The sequence below is a fragment of the Hippocampus comes genome, unplaced genomic scaffold, assembly GCF_001891065.2.
Source record: "Hippocampus comes isolate QL1 unplaced genomic scaffold, H_comes_QL1_v1.1 scaffold17, whole genome shotgun sequence".
NCBI classification, from domain to species: domain Eukaryota; kingdom Metazoa; phylum Chordata; class Actinopteri; order Syngnathiformes; family Syngnathidae; genus Hippocampus; species Hippocampus comes.
In genome coordinates this window covers 1,837,569-1,864,187 of record NW_017805002.1, presented here as the reverse complement: position 1 = coordinate 1,864,187, position 26,619 = coordinate 1,837,569, and the positions used below count along the sequence as shown (strand labels likewise).

General features: G+C 43.6%; 1 protein-coding gene across 2 annotated transcripts in view; it reads left to right on the top strand.

Annotated features, from left to right (window-relative positions):
* Window positions 1-26,600, top strand: part of magi3b (membrane associated guanylate kinase, WW and PDZ domain containing 3b) — a 135,148-nt gene extending 108,548 nt beyond the window's left edge. Inside the window, exons 8-22 of one of the 2 annotated variants that reach the window (XM_019857632.1) lie at window positions 529-629; window positions 6,652-6,843; window positions 8,390-9,025; window positions 10,827-10,858; window positions 12,623-12,791; window positions 12,850-12,944; window positions 13,529-13,736; window positions 14,904-15,083; window positions 16,542-16,727; window positions 16,951-17,047; window positions 17,513-17,615; window positions 18,890-19,027; window positions 21,693-21,831; window positions 23,269-23,361; window positions 24,998-25,084. In XM_019857632.1, coding sequence (XP_019713191.1) covers window positions 529-629; window positions 6,652-6,843; window positions 8,390-9,025; window positions 10,827-10,858; window positions 12,623-12,791; window positions 12,850-12,944; window positions 13,529-13,736; window positions 14,904-15,083; window positions 16,542-16,727; window positions 16,951-17,047; window positions 17,513-17,615; window positions 18,890-19,027; window positions 21,693-21,831; window positions 23,269-23,318 — 2,326 coding nt within the window. In that variant the 3' untranslated portion in view covers window positions 23,319-23,361; window positions 24,998-25,084. Of the gene's footprint in view, window positions 1-528; window positions 630-6,651; window positions 6,844-8,389; window positions 9,026-10,826; window positions 10,859-12,622; window positions 12,792-12,849; window positions 12,945-13,528; window positions 13,737-14,903; window positions 15,084-16,541; window positions 16,728-16,950; window positions 17,048-17,512; window positions 17,616-18,889; window positions 19,028-21,692; window positions 21,832-23,268; window positions 23,362-24,997 lie in introns of both variants that reach the window. The other variant, XM_019857626.1, reaches the window with a different exon arrangement.
* Window positions 26,601-26,619: the final 19 nt, after the last annotated feature.

Here is a 26,619-nt window from a genome sequence, read left to right as displayed (position 1 = left end):
AAAAAAAAAAAAAAAAAAAAAAAAAAACGGGGAAAAAAAAAAAGGAGAGCACTCAGCATTTTATTGGTCAGCCTGTGGGAAGAATCCTGCGAGGTCGCCGTGACAGTGCTGAGATGGTTGTTTGGACAAGCCGAGTGGACACGAGATGGATGGTGAGCTTGAGTCTGACAACGGCTCGCCATGGAACAATGGCTTTTGGTTTCCCTGCCAAGGGGCCAAGAGGCAATTTAGCTTGTTGTTCCGTGAGCGGGCGCTGAGCAGGGGGAGTTCATTTCCGACAATATTAAATGGCTGAATGCCATTACAGAAGGCGGCCAGCTGGCCTTTGCTGTACGTGCACTGTTATTAATGTGTGAATTAATAATAACGGGTGCATGTATAATTGACTACCACAAAGCGGCATATATACAGTGTATATACCGTGTGTGTGTGTGTGTGTGTGTGTGTGTGTGTGTGTGTGTGTGTGTGTGTGTATGAGTGTTTTTGTGTGTGTGCCCACCCTCATGTACTTGCTTGTTTGTTTTGCAGCCACATTAACCAGAAAACCCAGTTTGAGAATCCAGTCCTGGAGGCCAAGAAGAGGCTCAGCCAGGGGACGGCCACCATCCAGAAGGCTTCAACGTCTCATGGTAGGACGCAACTATTTTTAACATTTCGACCTTTGCATTCGTTGACCTTTGCCAGCAATCTTTTCTCCCTCTGCTTGCGTGGGTTTTTTATGAGAACTCCAGCTTCTGAAACTTCTCAACTATTTGCCGTACCACCTTTAACAGAAAGATGATGAAATCAACGATACAATACAAACAATATGTAATTGCCAATTTAACCCAATGTCTCCACTCTCAAACACGACGGGCTGGTCCACTGAAGACATTAAAACCATGCCCTGCTCAACTGAGAACTCGGATGGAAAAAGGGATGCCTCCAGTCACTGGAATATCACAGAGATTTTCATGCCGCAACGAGACACTCTAAAGCGTCCACGTCAACAGATTATGTGAAGGGAAGATGCATGTAGTGTGGTGTCGGCATAGGTAGCTAGCTAACTGGCCATCACAATTGCACACGATGACAACTAATGCAAATAAAAGAACTTGAGCAAAGAAAGGGGACACACGCTGGCCTGTTTTAGCCACACCCACCCAAAAATATCAGACAAACTGAAATAGTGAAAAAGTGTTTTACTCTATAGCTTAACCATTCAGTTGTTTTTCATCTTTTCTCATATTTTATGTTCAAAAATGTTTGATTTGTTCAGAATCAAATCCCTGACTTCACTTTCAAAGGGTCTTTCATGTCATATTGATCGCATTGGGCACATTGCAAAAAGAAGACATGTTACAATTTCACCTTGAATGACTTCAAGCCACCAAACAAAACTCAAGTTCAGTGAGAGTGCGAAAAGTCATTGCAGCTCATCTGAAGTGGCCCTGCTTTAACACACCGCTAAGTTTTTGTACCACAATTGTACTTGAACAGCTTGAGCTGTTCTCTATGCACACTTGACTTTCTGTCCCAGTGTGATGAATGCGGGTTCACGCAGGTCGGCAACCTTCAATTAACTTAAAGCGTGATTGTCAGGATGAGTTGTTTGTTGCTAACCCATGCTATTTATTTTCATACGTGCACCATTAAGAGGCTCCTCTGCTGCTTTTAACGCGGGGGGTGGGTGCGCACTCCATTAGGAAGGATGCGTAGTGGATTACATTGCAACACGCTGCTAGCAAGTGCAGGGATTCAGGGAGCCAGAGTGTGAACACACGCGGGGGGCAAGGGAGTGGGCACTCAGCCAGCTCAAAACAGCTGTCGGAACAACACATCAGACAGAACCGAGCATAATCAGACAAGCCGCCCCCCCCCACACACACACACACACACACACCTCTTTGAACATAAACACGCGTACGCACACGCACACATACACACACACACACACACACACACACACACACACAGGTGTGCAGGGTCTGATGAAACTGCTTTGGCTCCTCCGATTATCAATGATGCAACTTGACAAGCTTATCACACCACAGCTGTGATGCAACCACCACATCACCCATGACTTGTGTTATTATACATTAATTACACATGTATATTAAAAATTGTAAGTTGCACACGGACATACAGGACACACGTTTATTATATGTGCACTAACTCCTATGTACTTGTCCACATATGCTAAACAGTTATGTTTACGTGTCCCACTCAACCAACAGTTTCACATGTAGTATTCCACCTATACATGCTATTACTAATAATCACATACCATTATGCATGTAGAGTACAGTATTATTTCACCTGTACATACGTATACAATTCTATATGTGCTGTTGCAGATTTGTCATCCCACCTGTAAAAAAACGATTCCTCATCTACTACTTGGAACTATTCCACGTGCACTACCGCACGTGCACCATTCCACGTGCACACCCCCCCCCCCCCTTAAATTCCACATGTACTGTACATTAGGAATTACAAGTCCACCTGTCTGCTTGTCTACCGTCAACTGGTAATGTTTTGTCTGGCACTCAGCAGGGGTCATGGTGAATCTTGCAGGTGCCAATTTTGTTTTCCGCCGCAAACAATGTCAGAGAAATGTCTTACTACAGTGCTGATTATTGTCTCCAGACATCTAAAGCCAAGCGAAAGCACAAATGTTTTATTTTATGCCGACCCACAAACATTGAGACAATTCCATTGACTGACCTGGCTTCCACACACACAAACAATTACCGACTTCCAACAGTGTCATTTGTTCTCCTGTTGGAGCTAATTTAGAAATTGTGATTTTCACGAAGAAGGAAGAACATGGACGACCTATTTCACATGTGCTATAGCACAAGTACATTTACACTTCAACTCCCCACGACTATTCTGAAATAGGCTGAACCATTTTGAAAAACGATCTGATGGCAGTGGCCCCGGTGGTCCAGTGGTTAGCACGTCGACTTCGCAGTGCAGAGGTACCGGGTTCAATTTCAGCTCCGGCCTCCCTGTGTGGAGTTTGCATGTTCTCTCTGGGCCTGCGTGGGTTTTCTCCGAGTACTCCCACATTCCAAAAACATGGACGGCAGGCTGATTGAACACTCTAAATTGTCACGAGGTGTGAGTGTGGGTGTGGATGGTTGTTCGTCTCTGTGTGCCCTGCGATTGGCTGGCGACCGATTCAGGGTGTCCTACTGCCCAAAGGCCGCCATAAAACTAATACTAATAATCTCATGACATTTTTTTTCCCCTCAATATTATGATTGCGATTTACAATGCGGTTGTGTTTTTTCAAGGTCCTTTTCCCAAGCAATAAATTCATCTGCATGACAATCAACATGTGAGATATAGATGAGTGTTTTGGTCTTGTATAGGTTAGTTTAAAGCTAAAATAAAGGCAAAAGAACATGAATTAATATGAAAGACAGTATATTTCTCTATTTCATTTAGAGTTGTTAGCCCATTAAGCACTTTGACTTTCAGTCTGTTAAGCGTTCATGACAACACTTTCACCATATTTTACCAAACGAGTGCAGCGTAAACATAAGTCAGTAAATCAATCGTCAGATTAAAACAAAAATGCAAACAAATGTGTGGGTTTATCACTTCAACTTTTCACGTTTGATTAGGCAAAGACATGTAAACAAGTGGACTGCACTTCTCAAGCACTAAACTAAACACTAAATAGCTAAATCAACAAATGTGTTTCTAAAAAAAAATTAAACCAACCAGCCTACCGAAATGTCGCATAGGTTATGTATTTTTTTCCCCAAATTGCAGCTTTTGAGATTTGGAAAGTGCATTCCATTATTTTGCAATGTTAATTTAAATTTGATTAATTGTTCAGCACTAGGGCGGCCCAGTGGTTGAGTGGTTAGCGCGTCAACCTCACAGTGCGGAGGTCATGGGTTCGATCCCGGCTCCGGCCTTTGCATGTTCTCCCCGTGCCTGCGTGGGTTTTCTCTGGGTACTCCTGTTTCCTCCCACATTCCCAAAACCATGCATGGGAGGCTGGTTGAACACTCTAAATTGTCCCTAGGTGTGAGTGTGAGCACGAATGGTTGTATGTCTCTGTGTGCCCTGCGACTGACATGGCAACCGGTTCGGTGGATCCCCCGCCTACTGCCCGAAGACAGCTGGGATAGGCTCCAGCATGCCCCCGCGACCCTTATGAGGATAAAGCGGATCAGAAACTGGATGGATGGATGGATGTTCAGCCCTATTCTGAGTGTACTAGCTCACATGTACAAAGTACTTGCATGTATTATTGCACCTGGAAATACCCACTTCCACCAATACCTCTTGTCCTCCTCCTTTACCTCAGTCAGACAGCCAAATTGTCGTTTACATAGAAGAAGAAACGCAACAAATCCGCACCGAGTTTATCAAGCAATTTGAATGTGATTATGCAAATGAGCGCAGCTTGATCCACGCGGCAACAGCATGTGGACATCTGGAGTCCACGGCGGCTGTGATAAGGCGCCCTCGCTGGCTGCTGCGCACGTCTGCGCTGGAAGTTTTTAACAGCTCAACCGTTTGATGGAATGAGAACGCTTGCATTTAAATTCCTCACACACTGCTCGGAAACTTACAGAGCACTCGGAAAACCCAAAAGATGCAAGTGAGTGTGGGGAGAATGTAGACCCCTGTGCGTAAAAAATGTACCGTATATACTTCAGTGAATGTTGTTTAGCTCCAACGATAACAGGTCAGTCTCTCCGTCATTTATATCCTCTAATCCCTGTCAGGGTCACCGGGAAGCTGTCGCCTAAACCGGATGAAAGGCGGGGTGCTCCCTCGACTGATCAGCTGTCAATCACAGCAATAACACATGAGCATTTGAACCTTAAGGACAATTTTAGAATCTTCAAAATGTATTTAAAACATACATTGTTGTTTGAGAGGAATGTCCTGAATGATGTAAGGATGGATTTACACTGTAAGTGACACAATTCCATTTGTTTGCATTCAAGTGGAAAAATTGTGATATGCTGGATGGCAGCTTAAATAGAAAAAAAAAAGCATGGAATCGGATTTCCTCAAATTGGAATCAGGCCCCATTCAAATGTGGGTAAAAATGCAATACATATCAGATTATCTGCCACTGTGAGTACAAAGTAGACACATTGATTGGATGAATGCAAACTTGACATCATTCTAATACAGGGCTGACTTGACTTACGAGTAGCCCGACAAAATAGTTTTTTGAGATACAGGCCTGTAAAATTTTGATAAACGAGTGCTAAATGCAGCAGCAAACTTAACTTTACAATAAGGAGCAGTTTAGCAGATTGTGAATAAGTCTTTTTTTTTTCTTTTTTTTAAATGAAGATTCACATAACAGTCTAAATTGTCCCTAAATTTGAGTGTGAGCGTGAATGTATGTGTTCGTCTGTGTGTGCCCTGCGATTGGCTGGCAACCGGTTCAGGGTGTACCCAACCTACTGCCCGAAGACAGCTGGGATAGGCTCTAGCATGCTCGGGACCCTCGTGAGGATAAGCGCCTTAGACATTGGATGCATGGATGGACTGATTGACATGCATAAACAACACGAACCCACATAACTTTGCCTTAAATGTCCAATAGCTTAGTACTTATACACAATGTAAAACACCATAGAAGTAGCATTGGTGTTGTTTTGTAATACCCCTTGAAGAAACAACACAACGGAGCTGCAACACATGTAGACAGACTATATTACAATATCCTCAGGCATATATTATTTATGCTGAATTATTTATGTGGCCAAGCCATGTACACCACATGGTGCAGCACATTATGAATGAACTATATTCAAATATGAATCATGATCCGCAAAAATATACAGTATATACATACATATAGCCACAGCGAATCAGTTGCCTCAATCTAACCCTGTTTTGTGCATCCTCTTCTCTCACACCAGCTACCTTCATGTCCTCTTTCACTACATCCATGAACCTCCTCGTTGGTCTTCCTCTCGGGCTCCTGCCTGGCAGTTCAAGACTCAACATCCTTCTACCAATATATTCCCTCTCTCTCCTCTGGACATGTCAAACCATCTCTCTCTGACTTTCTCTCCAAAACCTCTAACATGAGTTGTCCCTCTGATGTACTCATTCCTGATCCTATCCAACCTGGTCACTCCCAAAGAGAACCTCAACATCTTCATCTCTGCTACCTCCAGCCCTGCCTCCTGTCTTTTCTTCATTGGCATTGTCTCCAGTCCAAACAGCATGGCTGGTCTCACCCGTATTTTAATCACCTTTCCTTTCATCTTTGCTGAAACTCTTCTATTGCACATCACGCCTGACACTTTTCTCCAGCAGTTCCAGCCTGCCTGTACATGCTTCTTCACCTCTCTTCAACACTCTCCATTGCTCTGGACAGTTGACCCCGAGTACTTGAAATGGTCCACCTTCTTTATCTCTTCTCCCTGTAACCTCATTCTTGCACTTGGGTCCCTCTCATTCACACACATGTTCTCCGTCTTGCTGCGACTGACCTTCATTCCTCTCCTTTCCAGGGCAAACCTCTACCTCTCTAGTTTCTCCTCCATCTGTTCCCTGCTACCTCTCAGTATTTATTTGTTCAGAATTGGACACCTGTGCCTGCATTGTAAATTGCTGCACACATAAGTATCAGGACACCGACAGGAAACAAAGTACTCCGATTTGCGTCCGCAGGTAAGAGCAGCGTGCCTGGCTTCACTGCTAACCCGAATCAGCTGAAGGGCGACATGTACCGCACGGCGCTGAAGAAGAGCTCGCAGGGCTTTGGCTTCACCATCATTGGGGGCGACCGCACCGACGAGTTTCTGCAAGTGAAGAATGTCTTCAGTGACGGCCCCGCCGCCAACGACAATAAAATGGCATCCGGTGAGGCACACAAAGCCACTCAAACGTTCCCCAGATGTGGAAAGAAATGAAATCGCTTTCAAATATGTACATATTGAACTTTAAAGGTTACAGGTTGTTTGGCTAAAAGGCCCTGGAGAGGTTATTCAAAAGAATCCTGGATTGGAGTCAGAATCCTGTTCTGTGTTGCCAAGCCTAACTCTGTACCATAAATCTCACTCGAAATCTAACTCTACCCTATATAATATTTATAACACGCACACAGACACACAAATCTTTTTTTTTTCCATTTCCCCCTACACTCCCTCACTCGACTTGGGACCATGTCCACGGTCTACTGGTCGATCGCAATTGACTGGTGGCGTACCGCTGTTGAAAACGATACAAGTACTACGCATAGTTACAAACTAAATTAAATTCAACTGTTAAGCAGTCGACGGTCCGGTGGTCGACTGGTTAGCGCATCAGTCTCACAGTGCAGAGGTGCAGGAGTCGATTCCAGCTCTGGCCTTCCTGTGTGGAGTTTGCTGCATGTTCTCCCCGTGCCTGCGTGGGTTTTCTCCGGGTACTACTGCCTAAAAGACAACTGGGATAGCCTCCAGCACACCCCGTGACCCTTTTGAGGATAAACGGATCAGAAAATGGATGGATGGATGTTAGGCAGTCAATGAAGTCCATCTAGACAGTTTATCAACCAACGCCTTTTTCTTTTGTTAGAGAGGAGACAAAAACACGCTTAGCCTCGCACTGGCGAGCCGCCTGTACGAGAAGTGGTTGGACTTAAAATGAGTCCAAAAGGAAAAGCGATTCAGAAAATAGATGTTTGGAAGAACACCCTGGGTTCTGCCGTTCAAGAATGTACAGCCAGGGAAATGGGCCATTAAAGTAAGTTGAGTACCTTAAACTGAAGGTTGATGCTGCGTTACTATTGGAGCATATATATTTTATATCCACTCTCCAAAATACAACCAAAAGATGATTTTTTGTTTTTTTTTTTAGCTGTAGAGGTTAATCAGTCACACTGTTGGAAACAATTTTGAAACGATTTTTCTTGGTCTCATTTTTGAAACGCAAAATCCTGCCATTTCACGGGGGCTTGGAGATTTTTTCCAGAGCCCCTCTGTGTTGCAAGATCATACAGTGTTACAATTGCTTGTTCAAAACCAATCTTCTTCAAACTTTCAAAAATTCAATAGTTGTGGAAGCTGAGGAGAAAGCATCAGGACGCGCACATTTTCAAACGCTTAACCAATAAGTTTTTTTTTTTTCGGACTGTGGTCTTCCATGGATTGTTCGTAACAATAATACAAGAACCCGACCATTACTCTGAGCAGGGTTGAAGTCAAAAGCATGAGCCTAACCACTGTGTAATATTTGTTCGTGTGACCTTGACATTCATTGCCTCGCTACTGTGTACGAATCTGTGAGGAGTTTCCTGAGATAGGATGAAAGGAGCTGTCTCTGTGATACCATCAAAGAAGACTGATGAGCCTCGGAATATTTCAAAGGGAAAATCTCAGTGACAGTGGAAAGAATATGGCTTGATTTCACTGTTCTTGCATTTTAGGTGATGTGATCGTGGAGATTAATGGGTTGTGCGTCCTGGGGAAGACACATCCGGAGGTGGTGCAGATGTTCCAGTCCATTCCCGTTAACCAATACGTGGACATGGTCCTCTGCCGTGGCTATGCACTTCCCCCGGACGTGGATCTAGACAGCGACGACCCTCTGCCCCCGCCGCCTCCGCCGGCCAACCGCCCGACGCAAGCGTTGCATGGCGGTGAAGTGGTGACGGCTGTGCCACTCATCAACGGGCAGCCGCTCTTGGTCAAAGGCGACGTCCTGCACGGCTCCTCCCAGGAGCTCCACTATGTCACCACCGACTCCAGCGGGCGGCCAGTTGTCGCTGCCTTGCCCAATGGACGGCAGGGCGAGTCGGCCACCGGGATGCTGCACCCAGAGCTGGTGAGCGTGCCGCTGATCAAAGGACCAGGCGGATTCGGCTTCGCCATCGCCGACTGCCCGCTGGGCCAGAAGGTGAAGATGATCCTGGACGCCCAGTGGTGCCGCGACCTTCAGAAAGGGGATGTCATCAAGGAGATCAACAGGGAGAATGTGCAAACATTGAGCCACGCGCAGGTGGTAGACATCCTCAAAGACTTCCCTGTGGGGAGTGAAGTCGATGTGCTTGTGCTGCGTGGAGGTAGGGTGTCCATTTTCCAGGTTTCATCTTCCTAAATCTTGCCATATCTAGACAGAAAAAGGCCTTGTCAAGCTGTTCCCATACATTTTTCCAAAATGTCATGCCAATTTATGGAGTGAGCGGGTCACTAAGGGGTCTAGTCCAACTCTCGATGCATAAATTCGAGCAAGTTATTAGGTTTTGACAGGCCTCACAATTAAGATTACGAGGTTACAAACTGTACACAGTGAAGTAGTTTGCATATTCAGTTTTTGCCGTACTTACTATGTTTTATTTGGCTGTTACATTTATGAAGAACCTCAAAGTGTTTTACACTTAATTAGGAGTTAAGATTTACTGCTGCGTTAGGGTAAATGTGATGAAGACTCCTCCGGCACATAATGGCATTCCATATAAGTTTGGGTTACGTTACCGCAGTAGGAACAAAAGTCTTTTGTAACTTGAGGCCAAAATGTAATCGTCAAGATGTGCATCTGCCTACCTTTGTCTACAACATGTCAATAAAATAGTTTAGATCGTTCCACGATGCACATCCAACGCCACGTGCCACACAATCCTGCAGAGCACTGCCACCTACACCCGCTGTGTTTACGACAAGGCATAATGCAGTGTTACAACTCGGAGAGAGCAAGAATTACATAAGCGTGGGGATGGGCTCTGTTCCAAGAGTGAGTGTGGCAGAGGGAGGAGTCTCTTCACGCATCCGTCTTCTCCGAGAGCCGGGGGGATTCTCCGCGTGGAGTCGATGAGCTCCCCACCGCTCTCCTTCCCCACCGGAGCGGCTTTGATTGGAGGCAAAGAACCTGTGGCGGTGTTAGAGGGGTCTTTGAAAAGCCTGGCTAAATAAACTATGAATAAGGGGAATGTCGTCAGGGGTTCTGCAGTACAGTGCAGCACCCTTATTCAGTGACTGCAAATAATCTAGGGCAGCCGTCCACTGTCCACTCGTTTTTTTTCGCATCACGAACCGTTTTCGCGTGAGGCCATATTTTGGCGCAGCAACATGGAGATATGCGCCTCTTATCATGTTATGTTATGACAATTCCTACATTTTCACAATATAGTTCTTAAATTAAGAGAGTGTTTACTGATGTTGTTACTGATGTTTTTACATCCCATCAATTACTGTAATCATATGGAAATTCATGTCAGTATCATCTTTTCCCAAAATGTGGTAAACCCGAAGCCACCTGAATCCACCGGCAGTTCCCGGCATCTTTCTTCTGAAAGATCCAATTCCAGTAACATGAACAACATCAGATATAACCCCCTCCCGCCCCAACCGTTGCCATTCATCAGGCGCACCAACTACCACTCACTGCGCCTGCTTCCAGTCATACTCCACCACTTTCCATCAGGCTCCATTAACCCCTCATCACGCCAAGTGTTAGTCCATGACTGCAAGGTCCTCAAGGCTCCCGAGGACTGTTTGTTAATCGAGTTAATGCAGTGAGTGGGGTCGAGGGGGATCGCAGCAGCAGGGGGTGTTTTAGAGATGATCTGCAGGGAACAATCTGAGTGCTCGAGATAGAGCGAGGGAACGTACAAGACGAGAGAGTGAGGGGGAGAAATGATCGGTCAGTGAATAATATGTACACTGCTAATGCGCTCAGCCGTCTTGTTAGCAGCCCCGCAAGGACGGTGTTGTCATCCCCATGTATAAGCGCGACACTCCCTGTCCACCTTTAATCACACGCATGTACATCCATCATTAATGGAGCCAGAGCAGATTTTTTTCACTTGCGACCGGGGAGGCAGTGCCATCTTGTGGTTTGACAGACTTCTGTTTCTCTCCTCACAGGTCAAACGTCGCCTGTGAAGAGTCTCAAGCCTGTGAGTCGACACGTATTTTTGCCTCCTTTGTGGAATCAGCACTCGGTTTTATTTCCAAGCTCATTTGTCGCCCCTCGCACCCACTTCACCCTTCCGCATAACGGCCAAGCCTCCACGGCGCCAAATTAAATGGTGGAAATGTGAATATTTATTATGATTTTGAGCGCCTCCTTTTGTTTCACCCTGGAAAAGTCTTAATTGCTTCCTCTCACAGTTCTGGGGGATCTTAGTGGCCATTGTCAGGAGATTGGTGTGGTAATGAAGCATGATGAGCTCCCCTTTATGGATAAGGTGCTATTATTCATACAACCACACTTTGGAATAAAAGCGGATGCCCCTTTCAGGATGAGGAGGCAAGTCAACTCTTTTGCGGAATCACAGTCCTGCAGCTTAGAGCACTCACAACAAGCAACAAAGTAAAAAATAGATTTGTTTTTCTTAAACAGAACCGTTGCTCTATAGATTCAAAAAAAAAAAGGTGACCAGATTTTCATACACTACAATTTTGCTGAAAAGCTAAATTCTCACCAGGAACTATTGACAGCAAATTTAAATGTGAGTTAGTCTGGTGACCCCTGGTTGTGTGATTACTTTAGCTAACGCTAAATGCTATCTCCATTGACAGTTCAACAGCGCAAAAATCAAGTCACAACGCTCATCGTTATCCAAAGTTTTTTTGCTCGATAATTTTGGAAGCTGGCTGTGATGTAACATTGGAAATATGCCGCCAGAAAAGCTCAGCGTGTGTTGGGTCTGACCCAAGACCACAGCATTAGGCTAGTAGGACCATATTTGTCATGATTTCTAGAGACAGAAGCAGGAAGTGATTCTAGTTCCGGTATGACGAAAACAGGCCTGCTCGCGATTAGATGCAAATGAGAAGGCAAATGTGAATGTGAAAATAAATAAGAAGGAATTTAACAATCAAACTCCTTTTTAATTGGTGTATCATATGAATCACTATGACAAGTGTGTGATTGACATACACATGACCAAAACAACTGGCTTGCTGGCTGGACTAAAAAAATACAATAAAATAAAATACAGGACATGCATCAGTGGGACAAAACAATGGAGCTGGCGAAATAAGCCAGGAGTCGGGACACAAGGCTCAAGACAGTCCCGGTTAAAGCCACACTCACCCCCCTACCAGACTCTTGCTCCAACCCTCGCTAATGTTCCAAAACTTGTGCGGAAGAAAAGTAAATGAAAGTAAAATTGCTCACCCCTGATGATGGAGAGACCTGATGATTGAGCGGCAACAGGAAGGTGTTTGAAAAATGATACTGTCAATTAGTGGCATTTGCACTCCAAAGTCTATTTACAGTAATGCATGCTCGGTAAATTAATTTGAGTGTGTAAGTGTTATTTTAGTCATTGTGTTGCACGTATATGAATGAGCAGACAAAGTTGGATTTCTGGGCCTATTTTCCTCTTTGTGATCAATAGTATACATGATGACACCCGCAGCCCTAAAAAAAGAAAGAAAAAGCAAATCACACATTTTATAATTAAGTTTTGTGTGATTTCACGCGTGATGTTTGAAGTCCCAAATTATAACAATGACAGCATGGTGTTCAAGCGGTTAATGCATCTTCTTATCTCCTCTGGGACATCTCTATGTGGAAGTGTGAATGCTTATCTGGAAGTGCCCTGTGGTTGACTCGTGACCAGTTCAGAGTGAACGCCGCCTCTCACTCAAAGTCAGCTAAGTGACATAAAAAATGGGTAACGTACAACATTTCAACCTTGTCATTCATGCAGAGGCCGGACATGACGGCTAGCACGGAGACGATGGATGCCATTGGCGATTCAGTTCCCCAGGCACTGCCTTACCACTCCAACACGAGCACCCTGCGCGCCCCCAACGACTCACCAAAGCGGGACGCCACCGAATTGTACCTGAAATCCAAAGCTCTGCTGGAGAGCAGACGTAAGTCCATCATCGCCTTCTCAATTTGACCAAAAGCCATCGTGTTTGTCTTCCACAGAGCCCCACACCAAAGACATTGATGTGTTCCTCAAGAGGGACATTGAGACAGGCTTCGGCTTCCGCGTTTTGGGGGGAGAAGGTCCTCAGCAGCCAGTAAGTATATGGAACATCACAGCAAATGGTTTTGTTTTAATGTCAGAGTGTTAATCTAAATTTTATTTGGAACTAATTGTTGACCTTTGTGCTACAGCAATTAACCTATTCGGATTGCCACGAGTCTTAAATCCATCTCATTTTAGTCATCTCGGATCCTTGCAGATGTATGATGACTTTGCCTTGTTGGCCAGACATTTTGCTAGTCCACACAGCGATAAGAGTCTGGAAACGGCAAATGACAAGCGAGGAAAAAAAAAAAAAAACAAACGTTAAATGCAGAGTTGTCAAGTCAACTTACGGCTACCATACACCGATATTTCTCATGCTTTTGTTTTATTTTTTTGAAATTACTGCGCTATCTCCACAATTTCAACATATGTCAAAAGGTGCATTTTTGTCTTCAGTTTGATCGATGATTGAAATTGTAAATCATCATAAATCTGCTCATTTCAGATGGTTGGTTCACCCCAAATGACAACTAATAAAGGCACCCTGTGTGTTAATGTAAACATGCAAATGAAACCAAATATGTCTAAATATCCAAATGATAGCCAGGCTGAAGTATGGTAACCCCCTGTCAGAATGTGTTCCCCCAGGTGTACATCGGGGCCATTGTGCCCAATGGCGCTGCGGAAAAGGACGGCCGCCTGCGGGCTGGAGATGAACTCATCGGCATCGACGGCGTGATGGTGAAGGGCCGCTCGCACAAGCAGGTGCTGGACCTCATGACCAACGCCGCCCGCAACGGTCAAGTCATGCTGACTGTGCGCAGGAAGGTCATCTACAGAGGTAGGCGCAGGACACCATCAAGAACAGCGATAAATCCCAAAATTCATCAGTTTGCATCAGTCATGAGCAGTGATGCGTCTTGTGCAACAACGCATCTGTGCATGCGTCAAGTTAAGAGCAGCCTCCGTGTTGCATGTGGTACGGCTTGGAGAAAAAGTTGTGATCTCATATCGCCCAGTTTTCCGTTTCACTTTCCATGCCTTCTACAAGATGCAAGTCGCCCGAATTAAGATGCGGTGCGTTAAGGTCAATAGTCAGTGTGCTCTGCAGTTATTGTGGTCCAAAACTAACGGCGTGGGTTCGATCCCTGGGTGAGGTGTGTATAACTAAGCATATGAGTTTAATTTTTTGGAATTATTTTTTTAAGGTTTTATACATTTTTGAACATAAAACTTCCATGCATGAGACAAGGTCATGCTTTTTTGCCAAACAGAATAATTTACATCTGTTACAATGTAATTGATACATTTAATCACTTTAGTATTTAATGTATCTATCACTCTTTTGTCTAACACTCTTTTGTCCATCTCCACTGTTTTTAGACACACCAGTGCACATCATACATCATTCTGAGAGAGTGTTTTCCAAAGTGAGAGAAATTGATAGAAAAAAATGAATCATTCTACTCCCAAAATGTGGACAGAACAATTTTTTAATGAAAATGTACCAAAAAAAGAATTCTAAGAACTCCGTGCTTCAAAGACAATTACAGGCAATTTACGATCACGACACTTTGACACTGATTTTAACATTGACACAGCGCTATGACTTTCATATTGTCTTCTTTTTACTTGAGCTGGGTTTAAAGTTTCTTTTTTATTGGACAATGGTCTTTTTTTTTGAGAAGAGAAAATTCTTACCTAGCTGACAGTTTCAGCTGTCACTTTAGCCTTCGTCTGAGCTGTCACTACTTCCTGATGTGTTGAAAACATTGACACATGTTCATTTTTTTTTTTTACTCAATATTTCAAAGATATTTTCAATTTAGATAAAAATAGAAATAGGCTCATACAAAATAAAATATAACATAACTAAGCAATATTGTAGGTTGCCTGCAAGGCAGGTATCCTATTGAGCAACAGAGTGGCACAGTATCGATACAGTGCGAACACAGTATCAATACAGTTTGCCCAACGCTTAATGAGATCTCATCTACCCATCTCTCAGATGCAACGGATGAGGAGGCTCAGGAAATGCCGACGTTGGTGAACGGCTCCCCAAAACTACCTCGGCTGCCCATGCCCTCCGCCCTGGACCACGAGTCCTTCGACATCACACTGCACCGCAAAGAGTCAGAGGGTTTCGGATTTGTCATCCTCACATCCAAGAGCAGACCCCCGCACGGAGGTAAGCTAGTTAGCTATTCTTGGATTAAAATTCCTTCATTTTGCATTGTTTTCCTACATATTAATGAGAGCTGCCATTCACCATTTGCCCACTAGGTACACTGTAGAGCAGGGGTGTCAAACCCATTTTCGTCACCCGCCACATTTTAGTTACCATTTCCCTTGGAGGGCCATTATCACAGAAATCATTTCAGGAAGTCAAGAATAACAGTTCATTCAACTATTGTTTAAATTAATGTAATGAGGTGTTTGGCAACAAGAAAATGCTTACAATGTTTCTCTTATTTATTACGTATAAGTATTTGAAATTTTTGTCCATATTTTAGCAAGCATCATGGAAGTTGCCATGTTTGATTTGCTTTCGCAGGCCACATAAAATTATGTGACAGGCCAGATCTGGCCCCCGGGCCTTGACTTTGACACCAGTGCTGTAGTAATCTGTGTGAGATTTACGTCATTATAATCTGGCATATATTGTAGTAAAATGTATAGATTTGAAATGAAAATATTCAGAAATCAATTCAAAAAATGTTTATTTCTGTCATCTTTTATGAAACATACATTTTGACTTTTTGAGTCTTGTTTTGTTGTTAAAAAAAAATAACGCTCTGCAATTATAACCAGTCAGGCTATCTCCTACAAGATTATAGCGTATGTATTAATGTGGTAGCTATTTCGGTGTTTTATTTTTCTAATGAATTCAATTTTTTTTTCCAACTCACAATTTTTTGTAAGCGCATGTATCATTTATGGGTCCTCAACACAAGTCGCCAAACTCAGTAGCACTCACTAAAAGGTTGAAAAAAAATTAGTTTGCGACACCAGTTTGGTTTATCAACACTTCATACCAGGACGCACAAAAATGTCTTCAGGAACCATGCACGAAATTGAACTGGTCGGCGGCCTTTTTGATTTTTAGCAGTCATCGTGGACCTTGATTTCAAACAAGCTGTCCTAGATGCTAATAATTGTGATGTTTTGTTTTTTCGTTTTTTTCCACGACTGTGTCTAATGTGGGCGGAGCATGTTATGTCATGTCTCGTCCATTGCTGCTCACAGCTGTAATTTATTAATACTGTTATTGTCAGAAGCCATCTGATAGAACAGAAAAGGATGAGACAGAACAAGAGAGGACAGGACAGGAGTAGTGAGACAGGTAGTGCTGCAGTTGTGTGGTGGGACATCCACCACTGTAAAGGATATTCATGATTTTTACGATTTTTTTTTTTTTTTTTAAGAATACAATCTAGGAAGAGGACTGATCACAAAATCTGTGTATAAAAGTTAGAGAGTGGCCCCACGCTCAGCGACATTTAAAAATGATATTTTCGCAACCAGAGAAGACGATTTACGGTGTAAGGCATTATTCATGAAGAAAATCCATAAACTGCAGGTGGTTTCCTTTTTATGCGTAAATATTTTATAACGGTCAACCCACCGTCTGACTTGTCCCTCTCAGTCATACCACATAAGATTGGGCGTATCATCGAAGGCAGCCCGACGGACCGCTGCGGCCTGCTACACGTCGGTGACCGCATCTCAGCCGTCAACGGCCGCTCCATCCTGGAGCTCTCGCACAATGACATCGTCCAGCTCATCAAGGAGGCCGGCAACGTGGTCACGCTCACTGTGGTCCCCGAGGATGGTGGGTTTTGCTCTATCCGAATGTCCAAATATATATTTTTTTGTCGTTTACTTTGAGCTAAATGTACTCACTCAAGAAAGGGAAGTGGCCATAAATCTTTGACTGTCTACATTAAAAATGTAGGTTTTCGTGGTGTAAAAGTGCAAAAGAGTTGAATGAATTCAAATAACTAACACTTATACACCACGGTGCTCAATTGTGTCTTCCTTGACAAATATTTTAGAGTACAAGGGTCCCCCTTCTGGTGCCAGCTCTGCTAGACAGAGTCCAGCTCTTCAGCACCGAGCTATCGGACAACGCTCGGCCCTACAGGACGAACGGTAAGGAATTTAGTGGGCAATCCTTCAAAATGTCAGAATTGTCATTTGTATTTGATCTTTCTTTATGTATACCTTTTTGTGGGGAAAGTGGTTCAAGGTGACAGTCGAACAAAATTACAAAACTTACACAAATATACAATAATTGACTTTCCAAAGATTTACAAACATGTACACAACTTACAAATATTTCCAAACAAAATTCGTCGATTTTGATTGCAAAATGTAAATCTTCAAACCACCCAACACACGTTTCTTACTGCCCTGGTCCACTGAGCCTTAAGCATCGCATTTGTTTTTCTTTTTCTTTCACTTTGCATAATGGATCCAGCAGTGTTTTGCCTGCAGCATGTTGTTGTACACCAGCGTGTCCAACTGACAAGGTGTGTGTGTGTGTGTGTGTGTGTGTGTGTGTGTGTGTGTGTGTGTGTGTGTGTGTGTGTGTGTGTGTGTGTGTGTGTGTGTCAGCTACAACCTGGACCTGGAGGACAAACGAGATGGCGTTTCCTGGCCCGAACACAAAAACATCCCAGTGGAGCGGGGTGCCCTGTGTGTGACGGGACCCAACCAGGTGACAATGATCAGTCATTTTATTCCTATTCTTTAAGTCTTTTAAACCAACCATATTTCGAAAATCCTTTGCGGAGTCGCCTTTTTAATGGTGTCATAAATATTGGGACACAATTCCCATCTCTTTGGCTCTGAACACAGTGGATTTGGAATGAAACAAATGCGAACCGTTTTGAATGTCCCTCCCACATTTTAACAGACGCAAAGTCATGCGACAATTGGCTGGTCAGCTGTTGTCATTCGTGACTGCCAATGGAACAGGTTCCCTTGTATTTCTTGATGATGTGACTGCTGAGAAAAGCAACAGTGTGAATTCGGAAGATTTTTCTTGCAATATTATCTGCTCATATTCATCCGTCCAAATGGTTCATAACTTATCGGACGGCACTTTACAGTGCAGATGGACAATGACTCGAAGCATACTGCAAAAGCAGACAAAGAGTATTTTAAGGCAAAAAAGTGGTATGTTATATGATGGCCAAGTCACTCACCTGAGTTGAATCTGATTGAGCGTCCATTTCACTTGCTGAAGACAAAACTGCGGGGGAAATGCCCCCAGAGCAAGTGGGAACTGAAAACAGTTGCAGTTGAGGCATGGCAGAGCATGAAAAAAAGCATCTGGTGATGTCATTGATGCAATCCACACTTCATGTAATTGACACCAAAGTCTTAAAAATGCAAAGTTTGATTTATGATTGTTAATTTGTCCCATTACCTTCAAACCCTTCAAAGGTAGGAGGCATGTACTGCATGCAATTTGCTTTAATTCCGACATCGTTCACCTGATTTGGATGTAAATCCCTTCTTATATAAGCTGAAAGTCTGTGGTTAAAGCGCATCTTTTTCATTTCATTTCATTTCAAATCCATTGGGGTGATGTTGAGAGCCACAAGGATGAGAATGAGTTCATCCCCATCTTAATGACTAAGTATGATCTACCTATGCGTAGTTTACTTGTTTTGACTACTGTATCGCGAGTGACTGTCTGTGATTGCCGTCGATGTCTATGTTCCTCTTGAATGGTGACACTCTTCCCTTCATTTACACTTCTTGGTGTTCGACTTACTGTCAGTTCCCCTGATTGTATTTGCGCCCGTCTATTTGGATACTTGTCGTACAGCGTGACTTTTAAAAGCAGACTTAGGAGTTGAAACATTGAAATACAAGACAAAAGTTCAGAAGCATTATGAAAACAATATTAAAAAAAACAAAAACAAAAAAACACCACAGTGTATGTGCATGTAAGTGTCATAATATTCTGAGGGTGCTTTGTAGGGCTGTCTGACCGTGGAGCTGGACAGGAGCCCCAGAGGCTTTGGCTTTAGCCTGCGAGGGGGCACCGAGTACAACATGGGTCTGTACATCCTCAGACTGGCTGAGGACGGTCCCGCCCAGCTGGATGGAAGGATCCACGTGAGTCATTAAAGCTCAATAAACTGCCGTGTGTGTCTATGCGATGATGGATTTGACGGATATTTTGAAAAAAAAAAAATTCAAATGAGAGGAAAACAACAATTTATTTTCAAACAAGCATCCAGAAGAAGTAATCACTGCCATGTAAATCATCAAGGTAAAAATCCCCCAGTTTTTATTGCAGCCATAAAACTTTAAATCATTCTGTGTAGGGTGTGTCGTATCAGTATTACTTTCTGTGCGACACTTGTGAGAGGAGTGCGTACTTGCACCCTTTCTTCCTCACAACAACAGCAAGTGAGGAGTATTGTGTTTGTACTTGTGTACCTTTGTGATACTCCAATATTTGATATTTTCTCTTCTGAAAAGAGAGGGGAAAAAATGAAAGTCATCACTGAAAGCAGAACGGATCCAACTAAAGGAATGAAATTTATTATCCTTGCGCATGCTTGAGCACGGAGCAAAGAAATTGACTTTAGATTTACAACCTGTCCAAGAGACCGAAAAAACAGAGGGTGAAGCCTGACAGGTCGCCAACAATGGCGCCCCGATTTTCTTAGATGAAAAAGAAACAAATAAAGGAAGGGGGAGAGGAGGGGGATCCCAAGCTTTGCTACTATAAGGGAGGGACACAATACGGGAGTGGAAAAAAAAACCTCTGCGACAGCCGTATGAATAAACGACATAAATTTGGGACGGGCGGGGGAATCGGGCGAGGCCAGACGTAACAGTCCAGATACACGGAGTGGTGACTATCAAAGCCTTCCAAAGCACACCGCACCTCCTCAAGCACACCTGGACTGTCACTGGGGGAAGGAGAGGCGTTAGGGGGAATCGGAACGGAAAGCATTGATAATAGGGTTGTAAATAGCATCGTGTGTGTCCTGCAGCATCGTCAGCATCAACATCCAGTAGATAAGGGTCCAAGTTGTTTTGGGAACAGGCCAACAATAATTTTAGTCAGCCCCGAGCTCTCAATGATCATCAATTGGCCGAATTAGCAATCACTTCTTCGATCCATGTTGGGATACAGTTCACAAAACATTGTCTCAAAGTCGTATTCAACCTGCAATTTGGCTCACTTGTCACCTGAGTCTACATGTTAACCACACACCACAGCACATCAAACATGACTGTCAGCTTGCCCACTTCCAGCATCTTCTGAACTTTGCGATGAATCAGGAAACTGACAGCTCCAAACAGCAGAATTTGTATTATCAAAATTCCAATCATGTATGCCTCTTCCATTCCATCTTCCACGTGTTCCAAAAATCCAAAGTATACCTGGCAAATGTTCCGTCCCTCCCTTCCCCTCTCTTCTCATCAAAAATATTTTGTCAATTGCGTTGAGGCACCAGCTGACCAATTTCATGAAATTTCATTTTGGGAAGAGAATGCAGTGGGAGGCCAGAATGATAGGTTGAGTCAAAAGTCACCATTGAAGTTAGTCAGCAAGCAGGGAAGATGAAGGCAAGGAGGGGAGCAGAGTAAAAATCATCCGCCTCCATCGAGGAGCAGAAAAAGGCTGCCTAATGATTTGTATGGACAGACGTCAGTGGTTGTGTCGTATCCACAATTCTGTATGTTACGCTGTTTTGAGCACTCCACATGGGAAGTAAACAAATATTGTGTCCTTCATTGGTACATAAAGCCGCAATCAGATCCCTGTTGTTAAATCCATATGTTGACTCGCCTATTTTAAGCACTTCGTAAAAGAGTAGTGTTAGCATACTGCGAGGTCATTATCATATTGCTACAAGCTGGAGAGAGAAAGAGAACAGAAGGGGATCCATCTTGTGTGGTCTGCTGACACGCACGAGAACATCAGCCGTGATTAGGAGTCGATGGATGGACATGCTTGCTGTGTCATCTCCATCAATAAAGGCTTCCTCCAGGCTGTTGCAGGCTCTTTGTGTGTGCTCTCAAAATCAGTAGTTCTCGAACTGAGTGTGTCTGCAAGTCATAACCTGGGGGTCAGCAAAGTAATTTGTACTAAATTGCAGTGGTACCTCGTCGAACAAATGTAATTTGTTCCCAGACCAAGCTTATAAATTAGTTTATTCGTATATCAAATTAATTCCCCCCACTGAAATGAATTGAAATGTCATAACAGTAATCTTTTTTATCACAGAGGTGACATTTCAGACCACCCCTGCAACAGACAAAATCCACAAAGTAGCAATCAAAATATATGTTTTATTTTATCTAACTACTGTATCTATAACTCTATCTCCATCTACATCTGTAGATATATAGATAGATATACAGAGTGACACAGTGGTCGCCTGCATCACAGTGCACAGGTGCAGGGTTCGGCTCCGACCTTCCTGCGTGGAGTTTGCATGTTCTCCCTCTGCCTGCGTGGGTTTTCTCAGGGTACTCTGGTTTCCTCCCACATTCCAAAACCATGCATGGCAGGTTCATGGAGCACTCTAAATTGTCCCTAGTTGTGATTGTGAGCACGAATGGTTGTTCGTCTATGTGTGCCTTGCAATTGGCTGGCAACCAGTTCAGGGCATACCCCGCCTACTGCCTGAAGACGGCAAGGATAGGCTCCAGCACGATATACACACACACGTGTAGATACCCCATCTTTCCCCCAAAATTCTTAAGACCCCTGCTGTAAATTACTGACACATGTGGTGTGTGTGTGTTTGCTGGGCAGGTCGGAGACGAGATCGTGGAGATCAACGGCGAGCCGGCCAGAGGTATTTCGCACACGCGTGCCATCGAGCTCATCCAAGCGGGAGGAAGCAAAGTGGCACTGTTGCTCCGCCCCGGCGCCGGCCTGACTCAAGATGGTAGTAAGTGCTCACCAACGGCCACCCTTTTAATCGTAGCACATCATTAAGTATGAATCTGTGAACAATATACATGCACGATGCTTTATTATTTGTTCTCACAGTAGTAGTGAGAAAAAAGTGTTTCGATGGATGGACTTCTACTTTGAAAATATATTAATGCTAAAATTATAGACTCAAGGTCCAGGCATAGGTAAGCCTAATACACATTATAAACCACATAACAATATACAAATATAATGTTTTAATTTAGAATATACTAACTTACCTATGTTAATAATTTGTAGTTGAACACCTTAATTTCCTACATTATCAGACACTGAGTATTTTTGTTCTCATTTTAAATGTCTTTATTTTTATTTTTTAGATTTATTGAAAATGAAACATCGACCTATCCATTGTCTGAACCGCTTTATCCTCACGAGGGCACATCCCCGATGTCTTCGGGCAGTGGGTGGGGTACACCCTGAAGTGGTTGCCAGCCAATTCCAGGGCACACAGAGACGGGCCCTGCGATTGGCTGACAACCACTTCAAGGGTGTACCCCCACCTACCGCCTGAAGTCAGCGAGGAGAGGCTCCAGCACACCCGCAACCCTCGTGAGGATAAAGTGGCTCAGATAATGGATGTTTACTTCATATATACAGTAGATATGAATTTACACATATTATTATTTTCTGTTTCAGAAAATAGGTTTGTTAGTTACAGTCAGAGCATGTTTTGTTATAATAATAAAAAAAAATTAGATACTTTTTTCCCCAAATATAGCTATAAATATCGGTCCCCCCTGCCAGATGATTCAAACACATTAATTTTAAAACAGACTTTATTGGGTATTCCTTCGTGGGTGTTCTCGCGGTTGCACATTATTAATATTGATGGGATATATTTTTTAAACTCATTTTGAACAGTTTAACCGGTATCTCATAATTAAGACAGATGTGCTTTGTTAGGTGCCATTGTTTTGGTTAGCAACAATGTTCAAATGAGCTTAGCAGTTACCGCGTGATTGTGCGTCAACAATCGTGTCTATATACTGCTACAATTTGAGTTACTGATGGGAAATGGGAAGCATCTATTTGAGGGAGATGTTGAAGTGTTCATTTGGTGTGTCGCATTAAAAATGGGCCGATTTTTTCATTTGTTCAGTAATTGAGAGGCATACGTTATTCCCAAATTGTATTCATTTGTGCAAGCAGGTGGGCTGCTTGTCTTTTCTAAATGATCCTTTTTATGAGGAGCGGCCCACTGCGCCGCATCCATAAATTCACCCCAAGTTTCCTTAACGATGATGACTGCAGACATTTGTGAACTGTGATGAAGCTCATTCTCGCGACGCCACCTGTACTCACTTATCATGGTTTACGCATTCAATCGCAAACCATCTGCTTCCTGTCGGGTCTTCCTCATCTCTTCCTTCTTTGTCTTTTCCTCATGCAGGTAGCGCAGCTTCTTCTACTGTATGCTACTACACCGAGCACCAACACTAACATCCTCACATGACTTTTCCTGGCCTCTTCTCTTTCTACCTTGGTAATGGCTTCCTCAATGTTCTTGTGCAATTTTTAACGAGGTGGAACGGATGTGATTGCACACTCCTCACAAAGGGCTCGGGATATACGGCTCTCGCGGGAAATTTCAGGATGAACCCAAAATGTACTTTAATCTTTACAGGTTAACTTCATTTGACTTCTGTCAACTTTTGAATGTGTGTTTCATACTTTTTGCACAACCTGCTGTTCCCTAAAAAGGAGCTACATGGCAGAACTCCCAACAGGTGTTTTATCACTTGACCGATACATGTTTGTGGTTCAACTAAAATTGGTACTAAACAGCCCTCTTCATCAAACTTTTCCCATTTGTGTTAAGGTTGCAACAAAGATATCGAGAGACTGGAAGAGTTACAGAAAGACTTGGAAGCAGACGTCCTTGGGAAAGTTCAAGGATCAAACACTTGTGAATTTTGCCCTTCAACTCCTTGTTAGAAAACAGCACGTTGTGCAAAAAGTGAACACTTGGATATTTGCACCGAAAATTTGGGAGGTCAAACTAGTTACCGGTAAAGTTATTATTAAAACACACTTCATTTGGTATTCCTTAGCACCTGTTCTTGCTTGAAGCTGTTCTTGATCACTTTCTGGTGACGCTGACTGCAAATCTGACTGTCAAAACTTTTTAAAATATTTAAACTAGAAGTGCTGAAATTCATTGATTAATCCACAGCTATTTTAATAATCAAGTAATTGTTTGGAGACGTTGCTTAACTTACAATTGACCAAATCCTCCGCCTCTTAAAATGATCAAAATCTTCTCACTTCAAGCTCTCAACAGTAATTATTCTCTGATTTTTATCGTCCTTCATGAAAGCAGACTGATTATATTTTGTGTTTGATTAAAATAGTGCATTTGCAAACATCAGTTTAACTTAAAAAGTAACTGTTTCAAAAAGCTTGGGGAGGACATCAGTCCCCTTTGTGTGATATTACTTCATTTTTAAATTTAAATTGTTTTTTTAATCCTTAAGCAAGACCAAATAACACAAATTGTAACTTAAAAATGGCTTTGTACCGCACTTTAATGTCAAATAAAATGCCTGATTATTTGATCGAATAATCAAAAACATTATGGATTCTAAAAACATTCACGAGTGACCACCCTAACATCAAAACCTTTAATGCTATCAATATTATGCAAAACATCACAGACAGGCTAAGGAAAATTTGCATCGTGTTATGATAATCATTCATCTTTAAATAACGACCCCTTCAACACACAGCGCAGCAACACTTGCAAGCAGAGCATCGAGCAATACGGAACTCTCAGGCTCACAGTCTATGCGACTATTGCTAGAGATTATGGCAGTTAGCGACCTTCTCTGCCGCTTCTTGTTGCTAACTTGCTTCTCTATCTCTTACAGTAGACCCCTGGGCTGCCAGGCATATTGTAACACATCATGGTACCACACTGAAGGCTTGCACATCTAAATTCCGACTTGCTTGTTCTGTCTACTGTAAAATCCCATTAAAACGATCGCTTATAATCGGGGTTTATCGTCAATGAAGAATAAAGCGGGTCAACACTCAACTGTATTTTAGGTTGAACCTGGAATTTCACCCGAAAGCCACAGCCACAATTTTTTTGTGACTTGTGCATATGTCGTCTTCCCCAGGTCAAAAACACGTTTCTCCCTCCAGCTCAACCAGAGAGGTGTTTTTCTCGGACACATCACCCTTGTCCTCTCCATACATCACCGGGGCTTCCATCCTCGCATCCATTCCTTACTCCGGCGGTCCAAAGCACCCCCGCCGCCGGAGTGGCATCTCCTCGCCGCGAGGGCTGCGTAGTTTGAGCTCGGTGGCGGAGCGGGACGAGTGGCGGGACTCACAGGCCGAGACCACGCCGACGACATCGGGGAGGATGAAGAGCGGCCCAAAAGCAGGGGGGACTTTACTCGAAGCCAAAGACGAGCCTCGCGGTGCCAGACGGACAAGCAGTCGGACGCACGTAGCAACTCACAATGAGAACAGGGCGACTCGAACGCGGTCTGTTAGCCTAGGGGAGGGTGCTCGGTCGATACACAGACACAAGGACTCCAGGAGCAGCGACAGTAGAGTTATTCACAGGTCGGGACGGAGCCTTGACACAGCAAAACAATCCCACACCTGCAGGGCAAACGAGAGAGGCTCTGCCCACAGAGACGTCAACGGCAACCAGAGCGCAGAGGACTGCAAGAGACATAAAGACACCTCCTTCAAAGGTTCCCTTGTCTCGCCAAGCCAGGCAAAACCCGTATCCTCCAGGACTCCCAGGAGCCCTGTCAGGGGCCCAAACATTAGCCCCGGAGAATGGAAAGTACCCAGCCAAGTACGGATCCTCTCCCAAGCTGAAGTCCTCCGTCACCCTTTTTGTTAGGATACCACAACGTTTTCCGACGCTTGTTCTGTACTGAGGGATTCCAGGAAAAGTGCTACCCATTGACGTTTTTGTAAACCTAGGGTGGTCTTTTTCTGGGGGGGGTGACGCACTGTTAGCGTGTAGCAGCCCACAGCCCCCCGTCGCCCTGCCTCGTCTCGCTGCTCTCGGACAGGGGGAACATCTCGCTGTGTGAATTCGTGCCAATCGCATCCGTCCGCCCCATTATGCAAGGCAAGGAGGGGAAGTTCATTGGGGGGAATATTTTTATATTTTGCATGCAGTCGATCCGTCGTTTTGACACACAAGACGACAGTTCTTCGTCGCCCCGCATTCAACTCCAGACTATTGACTCTCTTCCATACGCATCCTTCAAATGACCAGACACTTGTGCTTTTTGACATCTTGTTTACTGAGCATACAAAACAATAGCGATGCTAAGAATTGATGTGTTTGCTTGGTTTACGACAGGGTTCCTTTTCTAGGACAGCAATATAATTACAGTAAACCCATCTCAATAGCGGGGAATGTTCCAGACCACCCTTGCAATATATGAACTTCACAATATCAAAACACTCTTCTTAAATATTTACATAAGTGTGTTTTTATCGCATTAACAGCATTCGTTTTTTTAAGGTGTTTGAACAAACTGAGAAGACCAGCACATCCAAAAACATGAAAGATAGAGAGAGAGAGAGCAAAAGGAATGGATAAGACAAAAATATTGTGCAACCAGTGCAATAATCATGTCCAAGAATGTACATTAGAGAATTAATCGCCAGCTGTTGCTTTGTGTAAGTGTAAAACGCAGGATGATAGAGGATTGAGACATTGAGATGCATATTCACCCATTTTTTTCAATTTATCTATCTATCTATA